The following is a 17978-nucleotide window of genomic DNA, read 5'->3' as shown; positions in this document are numbered from 1 at the left end:
AGCTTACGTTTCCACCAGCACTGTAGGAGGTTCCCTTTCCTCTCCTCTCTCTCTGACATTCATTGTCTGCAGACTTCTTGATGTTGGTCATTTTGACCAGTCAGAATGGCAACTGTATTGATGCCTTATGGTAACTTGATTTTCATTTCCCTAATAATTAGCATTGAAGCATCTTTTTATTCTTCTAATTTGGAGTCCAACCTACTGGAGGTCCAATTTCACAGTTTTTAAGATTCTTCTATATACCTAAAGCTTTGCTGGAAGCTGGAGAAGGAGAGAGAAGACATAGTCTCTGAATGTGGTAGAAATAAACACCCCACAACACTTTCAGTGTATGCTGAGGTAGGAAGAGAAGTATTCAACACATGGGGCTGGGGGCATTGCCCAGAGCATGAATAACTCTCCTAGAAGCCAGGAGTAGGGTATGTGGTTACAAAAGAATCAAACAACCAGGAAAAAAAAATTCCATGTATAAAGAGAAGACTCCCAAATTAGTGACCACCTGCCCTGCATTCTTATTATAGCTCTATCATGTGACTTGGACAAGCTGCGTATGCTGGGTGGAAAGGAGTAAAAGAGAAGAATTTGAGGTCTGTTTCAGCTCTGAAATCTGCATCTTTCTTATTCGTAATCAAGGCTTTTTAAGAATGCTAAATTAAACTGTGCTGGAGCAGTGCTTTCTCCGGCAGCAGTGACTACCATTTACTGAGAGCTTGCTAGTCTCTGGCCTTCTGCTGAGCTGTTCATACTATGGACTTTCTTAGTCTTTGCAGCAAGTATGTGAGGTAAAAGTGAAATGGAAGTGTTAGTCACTCAGTCGTGTCTGACTCTTTGTGACCCCATAGACTGCAGCCTGCCAGGCTCCTCTGTCCATGGAATTCTCCAGGCAAGAATGTTGGAGTGGGTAGCCATCTTCTCCCCCAGGGAATCTTCCAAACCCAGGAATTGAACCCAGGTGTCCTGCATCACAGGAAATCACAGGCAGATTCTTTACCATCTGAACCACATTATTCCCATTTTTTCCGATAAACCAACAGTTGTTGTTTTTCAGTCGCTGGGTCATGTCCGACTCTTTGTGACCCCATGCACTGCAGCACGCCAGGCTTCCCTGTCCTTCACCATCTCCCGGAGTTTGCCCACACTCATGTCTACTGAGTCGGTGATGCTGTCCAACCATCTCAAGCTCTGTTACCCCCCTTCTCCTCCTGCTCTCAATCTTGCCCATCATCAGGGTCTTTTCCAGTGAGCCTGCTCTTCACGCCAGGTGGCCGAAGTATTGGAGCTTCAATTTCAGCATCAGTGTTTCCAGTGAATATCCAGGATTGATTTCCTTTTTCTTATAAAAATGATATTCCTGGTTTTCTGATAAGCACACAGTGGCCTAGAAAAATTCAGCATTCTGTGCAACCAGAGCCACACAGGGGACTGGGGCTGGAACCCAGATACAAATTCAGGTGTGTCTGGTTGCAAAGACTGCTTCAGAAAAGGTAAGAAAGAAGACCGACAGTGTCCACAGGATCGGGGCTTCTCCTCTTGGGAACTTCCTCTTAACCCTTCATGCTGGAGCTGTTCAGACACATCTGTGTTAGTTGAGGAAGTGGCCTCAGGGCTGAGAAGGCCCTCAGAGATGGGAAGTGACTTGCCACACAGCATGTTAATGGTGCGGCTTAACAGAACTGGTCTCATCCAGGGCAGGAGTGAGCAGGCATGAGGAACAATTAAAACACACACTAGGATTTAGGGAGACTCAATTACCTCAGCCCTTGGAGTCATTTAGCAAGTGCTTTTGTATTTCTGTTCTGTGACTGCTATTCTGCTAGACCTTCGAGACAGATATGAATAAACACCAGAATATAAAGATCCTATTGGACTTGAAATACCTTTTTTTTTTAACTTATTCAACAATTTTATAAAAACTTCAAAACATCAACAGAGTTGAAAGTATTTTAAAACAAACGCTCATGTATATCTACCATTAAATGCAGTCATTAATATATATATATATGTAACTACATATTTATCCTTCTGTCTATCCATCTTATTTTTTTATGTAATTCAAAGTAAATTTCAGACATTAGCACGTTTCTCCCCAAATACTTCAGCATGCATGTATAACTAGAATTCAGTATTTTGCTCATAGAAATATTTATAAAGGTAGAGGGATATTGGCTTCTGACCTTGACTGTGATAAAATTAGCAGCTAGACCACCCCCTGGGAGAGAGGGAGGGTCACCAGTACCTGCAGCCCAGGGACTGGAGAGAGAGATCTAGGCTGAGTGGCACCCCTCCATCATCCGGGCAGCTGTTTGCTCGGGCCAGGGGATTCTGCACCCAGACCCTGTGTAAGGAGGCAGGGGTGGGCTTGGATCTCATTTGGCTGCACCCGCACATCTGTGTGATCTGGGGTAAGACTGATTTCCCTCTTCAGATCTCATTTGTAGCATCTGAAAAACAGAGATAATGGTAGATGCTTGGGAAAATGCAGAGGTTGGACGTAGTGATGGCGAACGTTCCCCACCCCTAGCTCTGAAATGTTATGCCCGGCTATCGGGACTTTGATTCCTGCTCTTGAGAACCGGAGGGACCATTCAGGAAGAAGCTGCAGAGTCCCCGATGACAGCAACTCGGCTTGTTCCCGTGTTGTGACAGGATGAGGAATCCCGGTGCTGACACACACAGGCGAGGAGATGGAGGGCGAAGTGGCTGAGGAGAAGATAATGTTTCTCTAGCCTGCAATTTCTTTCAATTTCAGGGATCGCAATTACTAGGGCAGGAGTTAGTAACATCCATGCCTGGAATGCTAAAGTGAGTTTGGTGCCACTGTCGGAAGCGGTTTGCATTTAAAGAGGGGAGACTTAGGCAGTGTGAGACCCAGGCTTCACATTCCGTGTGTGTGTGAGTGTGTGTACGTGCGTGTGAATTATCGTTGTTATTTAGTCGCTAAGTTGTGTCTGACTCTCTTGTGACCCTACGGGCTTGTAGCCTGCCAGCCTCCTCTGTCCGTGGGATTCCCCAGGCAGGAATACTGGAGTTCTCCATTTCCTTTAACAGGGGATTTTTTTCAACTCAGGGATCGAGCCCGCATCTTCTGCACGAGCAGTGGATTCTTTACCACTGAGCCTCCAGGGATGCCCGTGTGTGTGAACACACACCTGTATGTGACTGCGGGTGGAGCAGGAGTGAGAAAGACAGGTGTGAGCACGCTCAGAGAAGAGGGCGGTTGTGGGGAGGGGAGGTGACAGTCCTGATTTAATTTTATGCGACCCTAGGAAAATGACCTCGCTTCTCTGCACCCCAGTTTCCTCACTTTTATCATTGAGGTGATGATACTGAAGTTGCAAGGTTATTGAAGAGTGTTCTAGTTTGTTCAGGCTGGATAACAAAACACTGTAGGCTGGGTGGCCTAAAGAGCAGACATTTGTTTCTCACCATTCTGGAGGCTGGGGTGTCCAAGCTCGAGGCACTGACAGATTTGGTGCCTGGTGAAATCTCACCCTCTGGCTTACAGATGGCACTTTCTCCCCATGTCCTCACATGGCAGAAGGGACAAGTAGTTCTCTGAGGCCTCTTCTATAAGGACACACATTCTATTCATCATGGTTCCGCCTTCCCAGAGGCCCCACCTTCCCATACCATCACGCTGGGTTTAGGTTTCAGCATGTGAATTTGGAAGAGGTGGCCGAGGCGCTGATCCAGGCCTCATAGGAGGAGGATTGCAGTACCACAGCTGAATGCATCCCCCCCCCCACCCCGGTTCCCATTCCATTCAACTAGGAGGGGTACATTCGTTCACTGAATACGCACTTAGTAAGCCCCTAATTTGTGCTTCAGCCACTGTGTCAAGGCTGGATCCATAGAAATGAATAAAACAGGTGGGGTCCTGGTCCTGTCGTGTTCCTGGTCCAGTGAGAGAGACAGAAAGTGACCAGGACTGAAAGTCCAGTGTGAAAATGCTAGGATGGGGAAGAATGGGAGCTGTGGAAACTCAGGGAAGGGGCACTGATCCCCCAGATGAACAGAGAGACATCAGCAAAGTCCTTGATGGGGGCACAAAACTGGAGGGTGGTAGGCAGAAAAATGGCCCCAGGGATGTCCATGTTTTAATCCCTAAAATAAATTATTGTACATGGAACAGGGAGATTAAGGGTGCAAGTAGAAATAAGATGGCTAATAGTTGATCTTGAAATAAAGGGATTATCCCATATTATCTAGGCAGGCCCAATATAATCTCAAGGGCCTTTAAAGTGGAAGACAGAGGCCAGAGAGGAACTCAGAGCCTTGTGATGCCAGAAGGATTTGACTTGCCTTGACGAGCTTTGAAGATGGAGCCAAGGAATGGTGATGTTCTCAAAAAGCTGGAAAAGGCAAAGAGATGGATCCTCATCTAGAAGCTTCAGAAAGTGTGTGCAATTGACTGACACCTCGATTTTAGCCTGGAAACCCCTGTCAGGCAGCTGACTTACAGAAGCATAAGATGATACATTGATGTCATTTTAAGCCACGAGGGTTGCCGTGATTCGTCGTGACAGCAGCAGAACACGCGTACACGGAGCCAATGGTATCCTGGAGTTAGAACTGACCTTTGAGCTGGTCCTTCTGGCCACGGGATGGTAAACACATTGGAGGGGCAAGGCTGGATACTGAGAGCTCAGTTATCAGACTGCAGTGATAGGTCCTGGGAGAGCGGGTGATGGCCGAAACCAGAACAGACAGCTGGTGTATGCTGCATCTCCACCAGACTCCGGAATGAGAGGGGGATCTGCCAAATAGATCCTGAAGCCAAGACCTACCAGGCTTGGGATGGAGACAGGCGTGCAGGCCACGGCCATCCGTGGCCGCGCTGTCCAGCCTGTCCCGTTACTCTTCTTCCACCCCCACCACGGGCAGCGATGATGGCGACCAGCAGGTTCTACCTCCTGAGGCTCCCCCAGACCGGTACTCTTCCCTGTATTCTGCCATCCAACTCCTCCATCACGTCTTGGCTGGGTTGCTGCAAAATTCAAACTGGCTCTCCCCTGCCCCAGCCTTGCCCCTTTCCCAGCCCATCCTCCACCCTGCATCCGGGCAGTGATTCTAAATCTCCAACTGGATGGCGTCACTCTCTTGCTTCAAACCTATAATGGGTCTCCTTGCCCTCAGAATAACCACGTTCTTCAGCATCACATACTGCATGTGCACGCACGCGCCCACACACTTTTGGGCTTGACAGTGCTGTTACCTTTGCCTGGGCCCCACTACCACCTCCCTTCCTCACTCTCTTCCTGGATAACCCCTCCCTGGGTTTCTGAACCTCCTCTATGAATCTTAAACTATTACATTTTAACCCGTACCCATGTCTTTAATTAGTTAAGGGTTCAAACTTTTTTTTTTCACTGCAACTCAGTTATGCAGAACACTGTAGTCTTCTTCATTTTCTACAGTTGACCTAATCTTTCCCTCAAGTTTTGTTTCCACTGATAACAAAAAAAAAAAAAAAAAAAAAAGGAGTCAACTTGCCAATTAGGGATACAGAATGTGCTCTTTAAGATAACTGTCTGGTCTATTCAGAGTTGAACACCTCACCAGCCAGCCTTGTCTTTCCCTTGCCAGGCAGTCTCCCCAGCTTCCACTTGGCCTGAAGGTACAGACGGGGGCTGGTGGGAGCATGACATCAGTACAGATGTGGTCTGACCCTTGCTGGCATTTACCGAACGATGATTTCCTGTTTGAGCTTGGCTCTCAGCCCTTGCGCTGACATCCATGGTGATACATGGATGGTCTTAGGCGTTTCTTTTGAGAGGGGCTATGTGTTGGAATCCACTGCCAAGTCCAAAGTCATGAAGTCCCCACTCTCTATGGGACCCTTGTTCTAATCTCAGGTCTCCTTTCCCATCCTGCTTCCACGGGAGGAGGGGGGTTGTACCAGAAAGTCTTGTCTTATTCTCTCTGCCCTGTGGGTACAAGACTTTGGGGGTGGGGAGCTGACTTCTCCTGGTCTCTTGCCCACCTCCTGCTAGCCATGGGACCTCCTGTCGGCTTGTCAGATAAAGGGGCTCACAACACCCCCCCAAGACTATATTCAGATCTGGGGGTGCAAACCCTGTTGCTGCTGTTCACCCCCATCCCCGTGGATTTCCCCCAAACTCTTGTTGGTATTTAAACGTGTTGGAACCGCCCTCGAGGCTGCGGTGAGTGAGGAGGGGTGTGGACTCCCAAAAAGCCCTGAAGTAGGGTCAGTGACTCTCAGGCCTGAACTCTCGGCCTCTCGGCCTTGGTCTTCTGTCCTCCGCAATGCCTCCCCAGGCTAGAGGCAGAAAAAGGGGTTCACCTTCCTTTCTCTGTCCTCTGGGAACTCCACTGAGGTCATAGCCTGTACCAACTGCATGTTAAAATAAGATATTATATCTGGGTTGGCCAGGCCTGCCTTTGATAGAGAAGGGACCTTCACTCCCCGCACAGGCTGGCTTTCGAAACTGTTGTCTAGCTCAAGACAGTACAAAGTCAGCTTTGAGGTCTGACTCAAAACTGAGGGATGGCTCTCTTTCTTTTCTAGAAGGCATCCGCTCTTCTATCGAAGGAGCGGATGTCTTTGATTTAGCAGGTGGGCTGCCATAGACCAATATGGTTCATAGGGAATGAAAAGGTCTTCATTTTTAACATTTTCAATGCTATCATTCACCTTGCACACATATACACATGTATGTAGGAAGCGTTTGTACATGTGTCTCACACTAGACTGTGAACACCTTGAGGATGGAGAGTGTCTGTTTTTTCTTTGTTTTCCCAATGCCTGGCACATAATAGTGAACATGTGTTGAATAAATGAATGAAAAGTTGAACGAAAGAATGACTCGGTTTGGAACACTGGAACAGAACACTTGCCTGAAGACTCCTAATTAAGAAGCAAATCACATGAGAACAGTTTCTGTCTCCCAGGAGGGCAGAACTTGGGATGGGTGTGAACAAGTGTGAGCATCAGTTTAATCAACATGAGACCCTATGCTTCTGGCACCTACAGGATGGCTACAAGATGTGGTCCAATGCCTCTCAGTCTGAAGTTCAGAGAAACAAATATTAAGCACCAGCCGCCCACCCCTCCCGGTTCCAGAGGTAGAGAGGAGCTTTCCCCAACCACCCAGCCAGGAAGTGATCAAGCCACGAGGAGGACAGGCTCCCCAACTCCTTGATCCCAGAAGAAACCACATCTCAGCCAGTCATCTCACTTGGCCAAAAGACGCAGTTTAGCTGAAGATAAGTTACAGGTCCCGGTTTAAACCAGGGGAGATGCCCTCATGAGTATTGGGAGTTTGGGGGCATCCTTTTTGGGCGTGCTCTTGGGTGGGCAGCCTCAGAGTGCCAGGGAGTGTGGCCCCTCCCTGCGAACTCAGCAGCATGCAGGCCAAGATGCCTCGTCTTCTCTCCATAAGAAAAGGCTGCAGACAGTGCTGGCTGGCTCTGGGATGATTTACTTCCCTGAAATACCTCAATTTAAATGCTAATTTCCCCAGAACTGAGGGGTGATCGGCTCTTGCACGCTGGTCGCTGTGTATTAATGTATCCAAAATGCTTATACATATTCTTAGACGGGGACGGGCACGAAGGGAAAGCTCGGGAGGGGTGGGGAGGATGGCCAGGGAGCCCAGCTCCCCCTCGCTTGGCATTCGTCTCAGCGTGGAGCAAGGCTGGTGAGAGGAAAGCTGCAGGAGGCGCGTGCTCTGGGGGCATGCTGCCCAGGTTTGTGTGGCTCGGAGGTGGTGTGCCGGCGGCATGGGGACTGAAGAGGCTGCCTCCCCTCGGCACGCAGTTGAACAGATGCTTAGGGGGGAGCTTGGGCTGTGAGCAGGCACTGTGCTGGGCTCTCCGAGGCTCTCAGAGAAATCCAGAATCTGGTGTGGAATTCAGGAAAAGGGATTGGCATTAAAGATAACTCAGGGAGAACTCCCTGGCGGTCTAGTAGTCGGGATTCTGAGCTTTCACTGCCGAAGGCCCGGGTTCAATCCCTCGTTAGGGAATTAAGATCCAGCAAGCCAAGTGGAATGGCCAAAAACAATAACAACTCTATGTGAATCCTCCTCCTCACCCCTCGAAGTTGAACTCATCACTCCTGTTTTGCAGATGAAGTTACCAAAGCTCATCAAAGGAAAGTTCCTTCTTCAGGGGATCTTCTGGACCCAGGAATTGAGCCCGTGTCTTCTGCTTAGCAGGCAGATTCTTTACTACAGACTCTCTATGGAAGCCCCCGGCCCTGGAGAGGCAACAGTAGATGGGACGGCCCTCATGGAGCCCACCGTCTAGTGGGAAGAGTGGGTATCCAGCCAGGTCCCCATGCATATCTCTGGATTAGGAACCGTCAAACTCCTCATGGACGAAAAGAGCAAGATTCTTTTTTCTTTTTTTCCCCAGGCTTCATAATTAGCTTTATTTTTTTTTTTTTTTGTAGTCATCAGATTAATTTTTTTTAACACCGTAAACACTTTGTCTTGTATTAACAATGTTGTGATAGTTTCAGGTGGATAGCAAAGGGACTCAGTCATATATATATTCATATATATATACATATACATTCATATATATATACATATACATGTACATGTATGCATTCTCCCCCAAACCCCGCTCCCATCCAGACTGGCACATAACATTGAGCAGAATTCCGGGTGTTACACAGTAGTCTGTTGGTTATCCATTTTAAATATTACAGTGTTTACATGACCTTCCCAAAGTCCCCAACTATCCCTCCCCCCAGCAACCATAAGATCACTTTCTAAGTCTGTGAGTAAAGAGCAGGATTTTATAAGAGGGTGTAACAGGGGAAGTGACCCAGGGAAGGCCTCTCCAGGGCAGAGGATTAATGTGGGGTTGGAGTCGGCCTGGTTCAGGGGTGGGGGAGGGGCAAGAGCTTTCCAGGGAGAAGGCAAATCCCGAGTGGATCCTTTGCAGGAAGTGAGTATGCCCTGTAAGAGGAACATCAGGCCAGTGGTGCAGCCTGGCAGTGGGCAGACGGTAGTGCTTCATGAAACCAAGCGGAAGGAAGAGGCAGGGCCTGGATGGTGGAGGCCTTTTCACACAGTGCCTGCATTCTGCTGCAGGCACCTCTGCTGATTCCCCCTGCTGAACCCCTAGGGTTCTCCACAGTCTCTGGAACATGGGGGAACCCCAATACAAGTTTGTGGAATAAAAGAGACCTCCCGCTCCCAGAGTTCTCCTGAGACCCAGGGGCCCAGGATGTGCTGTTGTAAACATCTGATGAGTTGTTTCCATCTAGTATCGGTTGAGATGGAACTATTTTCATGGATATTTGGGGGGAGAGGTTTGTACAAAGAAGCAGTACCCCTGTTGCTATTTGAGACACACACACACACACACACACACACACACACACAGGCTCAGAAGCACAACCCTGCTCTCAGATTACTGGATCAGGAGCACGTGGTCAGGACTGATCCCTTGAATGTGTGCTTCCTGAGTAACAGATGCTAAGCTAGGAGCCCTCTTGCAGCTTCCTGATGGTGGACCTCAGGTGGACAAGTTCCCAAACCTCTCTGAGTATCCATCTCTTCATGTGCAAAATGGGAATAATAAGAGTAGTTATATGATGCACACATGGATCTTGGCACATTACCAAGCTCATCGCAGATGACCAAAAATAGGATCAATACACAAATAGTACTCTTCTTCCTATCTTCCTTTTATTAGGATTCGGTAGGTGCCTGATAGCTTTTACTACACACGCACCCACCCATACCCAAGCTCTGAGAATCTGGATTTGTTTTCGGGCCAACTGAGTTTAGGCGAGCACCCTGCTGTCCTCCCTTCCCCAGGCGGGTGGATTCTGAAGCTGCGCTCTGGGCTCTGTCTGAGGTTCCCAGCCCAGGGGAGCATCCCCAGCTCCACTCCTTGCGTGTCCCGTTTTGCCTCCCGGGAGAGCTGATGGATGCGAAGGCCCCGGGCGCCCTCTGCTGGCAGAGGCCATGCAGGACTTGTGGCCATCGCCCAGGCAGACGCCAAGGGGCGCAGCCCGGAGGGACCACCCAGGCCCTTGGTCTCGGCTGCTGCTACCTTTTCGCCCCCTGACCCGCCCCCACCCGCTTCTCCCCACTCTTTGCACTAGCTTGAGAACTCCCATCTTTCCATGGTCTCCCTCTTTCCCATGCTTCTCCTCGAGACCCTTCCTATGGCCTGGAAGCTCGGGGAGACAACTTCCCTCCAAGAAGAAGAAGAATATGAGCTGGCCCCCTGCCATCCCGAGGCCGGCACTGTGCTGCCACGCACTGAGGTCACATCTGCCCACAGAGTCAAGCCCGGCTTAAAGAGAAGGCGGAGGGTTAGAGGAGAGGACCGTGGCGCTGGCGAGGGGGTCACTGTCCTCCTCCTCTGCAATTAGAAAATCAGAGCCGGAGAAGCTGTGAGGTGGTGATGCTAGATGGTAAAGTGAAAAGTGATAAGCTTGCCTTCAGCTCCCGCTTTCCAAAGGTACTTGATGTGTCGGTCCAGGGAAGTCAGGTCACATCTCAGAGCCTGTGTGGGGCAGGGGCGGGGGGTGGGGGAGGTGTGATCATGCCCTCTCATGGTGTTGGATAAGGGTCCTGAGGTCACCTGCAGAGAGGAGCACTGGTGTGTAAGTCGCGATGAGTAACAGACCCCTTCTTTCGGCGTGAGCCTGTCTGGGCTCAGCACACCGCAGGGTGCTCCGGCCCTTCCAGCTTTGAGAGCCCGTGACGCTCCTGGACAGCATCTTCAGCGCCCCGCACCTGTACAGTGATGTGGGGTGTGGGTTCTGGGGTCGGACCACCTGAGATCTCCCTTCCCAGCTGTGGTTTTAAGCAGTTACATAACTGCTTTGAACTTCAGCTTGTCCACCTCTGAGCTGGGGTTGGGCAGTGGGCAGAGTCTTGATGGCACCTAATCAAGGTGGTTGGGTGAGAGCTCATGTAAAGTACATGGAACATTGCCTGGTGCCTAGGAGGTGCTCAGCCAACAGCTATGCCTTCATCCTTATTCCTGTGATTTCATTAAGGCAGGATGAAGTGCTCTCAGGGTCCCTAATTGACAGATGAGAAAACCGAGGTTAGAGGGCTCTGCTCCAGATTACCCCGAGAGGATGCAGTGTGGACACAGCAGCGTGCCAGTCTTCAGAGCTGTCTCCCTCGTGCCCTCGTGAAACAAGTGTTTGGGTCTCGTGGGGATGGAAGAGACCTCGGGTCTCATGTGCAGAAGCCTCCAGCCCTCCGGAATCCCCAGTAACCAATCTCACTGACTGTTCTGCGTGGCTGGTGTACTGTCTCCCCCACACGGCTGGGAAGATCTCAAGGGCCGGGGGAGAATCCAGTCTGTCTCTGGGCCCCTGAGTACTCGGCTCAGGGCTCCACTCAGCACGTGTTTGTTGAATGGCTAGGGCAGGGGGACACCCTCCACCTCATTATGTCTCTAAGGGAAGCTCCGTAAACCAGAGGCCACCCCATGAGGGGCACAGGAGGAAGCTTTGTTCCTTAGACCCTCGTGGGGGTTGCATGCTACTTGGGGGCACTTCTGTGGCCCCTGGCAGGCTCTCTTTTTATATTCACGGGGCTATTCCACATACCCAAGTATGCAGACAAATCAAAGGCCAGCCACCAACACCTGGGCAGAATCCATGATCACAGGCACACATGTAGACGAACAAGGGCACACACATGATGCCTAGAATAGCATGCTTACATGTACAAGTTTGGACCCAGAAACTCAGCATCACGCACACGCATGCCTGGTCAGCAGTCCCAGGCCCAGCCGCTTACCTCCCCCGGTGTGCGATCAGACAGACCTGGTTCCAACCCCAACCTGACTCCCTCTTAATGCTGAACCTCATTTTTTATGTGTGTAAAATGAAGATAATGATGACTGCCTTGTGGGTTGTTGCGAAGGTTAAATGATTAAATGGATGTGAAGTGCTTAACCAGGTCCTAGCCAAGTATAGAAGCTTAGTCACTAATTGTCAGAGATGATGATGACAAAGATGTTGGTGATGTTGAAGGTGGAGATAATGTGTCCACCCCTGAAGTCCAGCCTGCTCAGGGGTCAGACATGGAGAACGTGTTCTCTAAATGAATGAATAGGGGACACGTTTCACAGGTGCCTGGGGTGCAGTACCTGGGGACGTGGAACACAGATGGGAAGGTGACCCAAGCCACACAGCGCTTGCACATTTCCTTTTGAACTGCCCGAGATCCAGGCTTCAAAGGCATTGCTTTGGCCTCACGGATTTTTGCTTGCCTCTCTCTGGTTTTCATTTCAAGACTGTCCATTCCAGGTGGCAAAATGAAGCGATAAACATCACCTCCCTTTGTTCTTCGCCTTCCCCCCTCCTCTCCAGCTTGTGGTTAGTGTCTCTAATTCTGAGGATTTATGAATAAAAAGGGACCTCAGAAGTCAGGTTTGAACATGAAAATGCCCTGGATTCTGTCCATGACAAGTGTCTGTCAAGTTTCCCTTGCATGCCCCCAGGTATGGCAAGCTCACCACCTCTCAGTGACAGGCTGTTCCAACTTCAGGCACATCTATTGTTTGGAAGATTGACACATGTCTCCCTGCAATGCATAGTCACCCTGTTCCCCCACAGCTTAAGGCTACCTTTGTTCAGGGTTCAGTGGCCTGAGTTCACCCTGAGGTCTGTCTTCTGTTCGCTGGGGTGGTCTTGCAGGGAAGGGACAGAGGCACCCGGAGAAGTTGGGACAGAGAGACCACTGGCCTAGGAGTGGGGAGATCTGGTTTTGCGTCTGAGCCATGGGATCTCCGTGACAGTTTCACACCCCTTCTCCAGGTTTCAGTTTGCCCACCTCTGAGAGAAGTCCAATCTGAAAGATATCTTGGGATCCTTTCACTTGAGCGCGCAGACACCCCTTCTCTCCAGCTCAGCTCTCAGCTCTCACCCCCTCTTTCCCTCAAGCAATCCATGCTATCCCCAGTTCCCTCTTGTGCTGGCTCACCATCATCACTGCTTATATAAGGGGACGTTTCACAGCCAAATATACAGTTTATGGAACATCAGACTGCGTCCCGAGCAGCTGGCAGCTTTATCCCGTTGAATGTTTCAAACTACCCTGAGATCTCACTTTTATAGACAAGGAGACCGAGGTTCCGAGTGGACCAGCAGCTTGCTCTCAAGATTGTGCAGCCAGTGAGAGGTGGGCCGGGATTCAAGCCCCAGCCTGCTGGGTTCTGGAAGCTGTCCTCAGCACTCTGTTCTCGGGGCTGGGATTCAGGGAGCCAGAGGCCTCCCTCCCAGCAAGCCCGCCCACCCCCCCACTCAGCAGTCTCTCCTGTGACTTGGGGCTTCCTGCCCGCCTGCCCCACAGCTCCCGCCCCCTGCCCAACACACCCCCACCCCCCAAGGCCTCCAGCCTCTGCTTCCTCGACCTGGCAGTCTCTCTGCTCCTCTCCACAGGGAGAACAACTTCATCAAGGACTTCCCGCAGCTGGCTGACGGGCTGCTGGTGATCCCGCTGCCGGTGGAGGAGCAGTGTCGGGGGGTCCTGTCCGAGCCCCTCCCGGACCTGCAGCTGCTCACTGGTAAGACACGCAGATCCTGGGTTCCTGCCCTCCGCCTGACCCCGGCCTCCCCCTGACCACACCCTGGTCTGCAGGACCAGCCGCTCAGCACGTCCAGGATGGGCCCCGCCACGCCCCTGTGCTAGCGAGGGATGGGAGTGAAAGGGGCCCGCCGTTTCTCGGGCTCTTAGGGGCAGTAATGAACTGGGGGCTTCCCTGAGACTCCAGACTCTGAGCCAGGGCCGAATTTACCCTCTCGTCAAACTTCAGTAGGCAGCGTGGTGTTATTAACCACAGTCACCAGGCTGCACGCGGGATCAGCAAACACATCCATCCCCAGAACTGAACCTCTGGACCCTTCGGCCAGCATCTGCTCATCACCCCACCGCCCACCAACCATCCTATGCTCTGCTTTAATGAGTTCAAAGGTTTTAGATACCACACGGAAGTGAGATCATGCAGTGCATTTTTTAAAAAATCTATTTATTTTTAATGGAAAGATAATGCTTTACAATATTGCTTTGCTTTCTGCCACACGTCAGCATGAATAAGCCACAGGTATGCATATGTCCCCTCCCTCCTGAACCTCCCTCCTACCGCCCAGCCTTTCCCACCTCTCTTAGCCATACCATGGAGCACATTGGAGTCATGTCTAATGAGATGGATGAACCTAGAGCCTATGATACAGAGCGAAGTATGGGCAGAAAGAGAAAAACAAATCCTATGTGTTAACACATACGCATGGAACCTAGAAACATGCAGTTCATGTTTAAGTCATTCTAAAATAAAGTAAGTGGACCGTCCCCACCCCCACCCCAAGCAGGAGCCTCTTCACTTAAGCTGCATCAGTTATGCAGCTTGTTTTTGAACGTGGGCACTGAGCCGTGCGGTAGGGTGGTATTATTTTTCTCCTTTTGTAGATGAGGCGTCCAGGCTCAGACAGGTGAAGGGAGCAGCTGAAGGTCACAGAGCAGGTCTACCCGAACCGGGACCAAGTGCTGTGGCTCCAGCTCTTCTGCCCTTTTCACTCCCCTCTGCTGTTCCCTGCAGCCCCCGCCACCCACAACCTCTGTCTCTCCCCTCCGAGGAGGAAGCAGTCTTCGGCAGGCTCTCCTGAAGCTTGTATTTTTCCATCCCTCGGCAGGATGCCCTCTGCTCCTCCTCATCAGCCCTTTTATGGGGGACTTTTCCAAGCTGTAAGGGCCCTGACTCTGCCTCTGTGATGCAGAACGTTGTGGTTCTGCATTAGCGGTACAGACTCTTAGGGTTATTTGTTTTGATTTGGGGTTCCTTAATAAAGGGACCATTACATTTTAAGAGTTATTTGTTTTTGTTGTTCATCAGAAAAAAGCACCTCTCCCCATCCCAGGGCTTCATGTCACTCCTAATCCTTGGGTGGGAATCTAGGACAGGATCAGGTAAGATGGGGGTCAGGAGTTGAGTAGGACCAAGGATGGTTTGTGGTCAGGAAGGAGAGGCAAGAGAGTGAGTCAGTAAACAGGTATTTGTTGAGAGCCTGCTATACATCACGCTCTGATTTGGAGTACTGGAACCTCTGTACTCCAGGCTGCGGAGGAGTAGGAATAATGTAGACCATGGCCTTGACCTCAAGCAACTGACATTTCACTGAAAGAAAGAGCTTATATTCCAGGTGCAATCCAGTATGGACCAGGAATGGGGCAAGCATAGGATGGAATGATGATTACTTACAGGGGAGGGTTCGGGAGGGGATGAGGGGCAGACAAGCTGGTCTTGTAAATGTTTTGATGAGCAAAAGAGGCAGTAGGTTTGGGGACTTCTGTTTTTGTTTATTTGATGTTGTTGCTTTTGTGTTTCATTTCGTTTTTTTTCTTTTGGTGCTTAGTCGCTCAGTCGTGTCTGACTCTTTGCAACCCCATGGACTGTAGCCCACCAGGCTCCTCTGTCCATGGGGGATTGTCCAGGCAAGAATGCTAGATTGGGTTGCCATGCCCTCCTCCAGGGGACCTTCCCAACCCAGGGATCGAACCCAGGTCTCCCACACTGCAGGCAGATTCTTTACCGTCTAAGCCACCAGGGAAGCCCTTTGGACACTGTCAGTTCAGTTCAGCTCAGTTCAGTCGCTCAGTCATGTCCGCCTCTTTGCGACCCCATGAATTGCAGCACGCTAGGCCTCCCTGTCCATCACCAACTCCCGGAGTTTACTCAAACTCACTACCACCGAGTAAATGAGCTGCATCAACAACCTGCACTGAAATGTCTGCCTTGTTCTCTTGGGGAAGGCCCTGGTTGCCAATACCCCCTCCCAGTCTGCTCCGAATTAGGACGGGCAATCATAGATGGGGTAGGGACTTCCCTGATGGTCCAGCGGTTAGGACTCTGCGCTTCCACTGGGGGGGCAAGGGTGTAATCCCTGGTCGGGGAACTAAGATCCTGTATGCGGAGGCACGGCCAAAAAGGTAGTAATAATTAGATGAAACAAGATTAAACATTTAGAAAAAAGTAATAGTAGATGGGGCGGAGGCTGCCTGGGGCTGGCGTCCGGGCTTCCCGTGCAGACTGTTTCCTTCACCCTGACTCGACGCACGGCCCTGTCCTCCTCTCCCACCCTCTCTCCTCCTCTCCCCCGTGTCTGCTGAGGACGGGCAAGGCAGGCAGAGCAGATAAACAGAGAGGACGTATTTCTAACAAAACAACCTCGCTCCAGTGGACTTATCTTTGGGGATCATGAATATTTTACTTTAAAATGAAAGCCTCTAAAAAATTACATTATTTCTGAAAAGGCTAGGGAGGGAAAAAAAAGAAAAAAGAAGTTGACAGTAATGGACAACTTTAATACTTCAGTAATGTCCAGGAAGAAATCACTTGTTCCATGAGATTCTCATTTTAATCTTGGTATCAAATACCTCTTTAAGTGCCTCCGCACCAGGGGACAAGAGAAAAGGATAGAAAATGTGCCTGCCATTTGCCGAGGATACATAACAACAAAAATAATAACTGCTGATGTGACTAGCATTTCTTTTTCATGTCTTTTTTTTTTTTTTTTATCCTGATTACAAAAAAGGGAGTCTGCAGTGCTTAGAGTAGAAAATTTAGAAAATGGAGATGAATATAAATCAGAAAACAGGAATCTTTTACGCATCCACTTGCTAACCAAGTTAACCAGTTGTTAACATTTTGTTGTGTTTTTTTTTCTTTATTTATGTTTTGTCTATACTTGGGTTTCAAAAAACGTATTCTATGAAACTTGAGTGTCAGTGGGCCCTAGAAACGGGGCTCCTCGGCCAAAGACATTTGCAAAATGCTGCACGCAGTCTTCCTGTACTTTTAAAATGTATATTAATTTATTCAAACAGCTGAGAAATTATATACAGTCTGTTATTTTTAAATCTTGTTTAACTTTGTTTAGCCAGTGTTTCTCGATCTTGTTTAAAATGGGAAGCTTTTATGTGTGCACACAGGTATTTTATGAGACATCAAAGGACGTCTCATGTTTCCCTGTTAGGAGATAGTCTGTACAGGGTGGGCGGACATAAAAGGTCAGCTGGTGAATGTGCGGGGCTTTGCACGGGGTCTCTGTCACAACTGCTTAGCTGTGCTGTCTTTGCACAAAAGTAGCCTCAGGCCATAGGTGATGCATGGGCCCCCAGTCCACATGCCGGACATTTCGAGGTGATCAAAAGACTCCCACTGCTCTTAGTTTATTTGAGTCTCACAATACGCCTACGAAATAAGGTCAGCCTAGGTAGCCATGGGATCCGAAGGGGAAACTGAGGCACCGCAGCGTCTAGCGCTCCTTGGCAAATTGCCTCTGGGATTAAGTGGAACCAGAAACCCACTCTGGCTTGTAGGGTAAAGGGGTCATGTGAGCTCCAGAGCAGAGAGAAAAGGGCGGCTTGAGGCTGCGGTCAGAGGCCAGGAAGGAAGAGGCCTGGAGGCGGGGTACAGATCCCACCGTCGGCCCCGGAGCACCGAGCCTCTGTCCACTTAGAAGAGGGGGCTGTTGCCCAGGGCCCAAGGCTGCAGGGCGGGGTTGTGGGGTGAGGCCTGTGAACGCGGGGCTCACGTGTCCTTCCTCCTCCCTCCCCAGGAGACATCAGATACGACGAGGCCATGGGGTACCCGATGGTGCAGCAGTGGCGTGTCCGCAGCAACCTCTACCGAGTGAAGCTCAGCACCATCACCCTCTCGGCAGGTGAGCCCCGCCGTCCGCGGCCAGGGGACGTGGCGTGATGCAGCACAGCCCCGGGGCGGGCCAGGGCCCGTGCTGGCACTGGGGATGGCTGAGGGTTGAGGCCTCGCCCCCTGCCATCAAGGAGCTCATGGGGAGGGTGGATGGACAAGCAGACAGACGGTGACGGCCACACGTTACAGGAGGTCAGTGCAGCAACGGGACTGCCATCCGTTCTGGGAAGGCAGAGGGGCCCCTGCAGGAAGCGGGGGTCTGAGCAGGGGGTGACGATCTAGGTCACGCTTACGTGCTCGAGGTGTTTCAG

At 50.5% G+C, this 17978-nt stretch overlaps 1 protein-coding gene across 1 annotated transcript in view; it reads left to right on the top strand.

Moving 5' to 3' along the window:
* Nucleotides 1–17978, top strand: part of ASTN2 (astrotactin 2) — a 984610-nt gene that overhangs the window by 705512 nt on the left and 261120 nt on the right. The window contains exons 14-15 of the mRNA XM_065946624.1: nucleotides 13400–13524; nucleotides 17573–17677. Coding sequence (XP_065802696.1) covers nucleotides 13400–13524; nucleotides 17573–17677 — 230 coding nt within the window. The remainder of the gene's footprint in view (nucleotides 1–13399; nucleotides 13525–17572; nucleotides 17678–17978) is intronic.

The sequence above is a fragment of the Muntiacus reevesi genome, chromosome 10, assembly GCF_963930625.1.
Source record: "Muntiacus reevesi chromosome 10, mMunRee1.1, whole genome shotgun sequence".
Lineage (NCBI taxonomy): Eukaryota > Metazoa > Chordata > Mammalia > Artiodactyla > Cervidae > Muntiacus > Muntiacus reevesi.
This window is presented reverse-complemented; position numbering and strand designations above follow the sequence as displayed.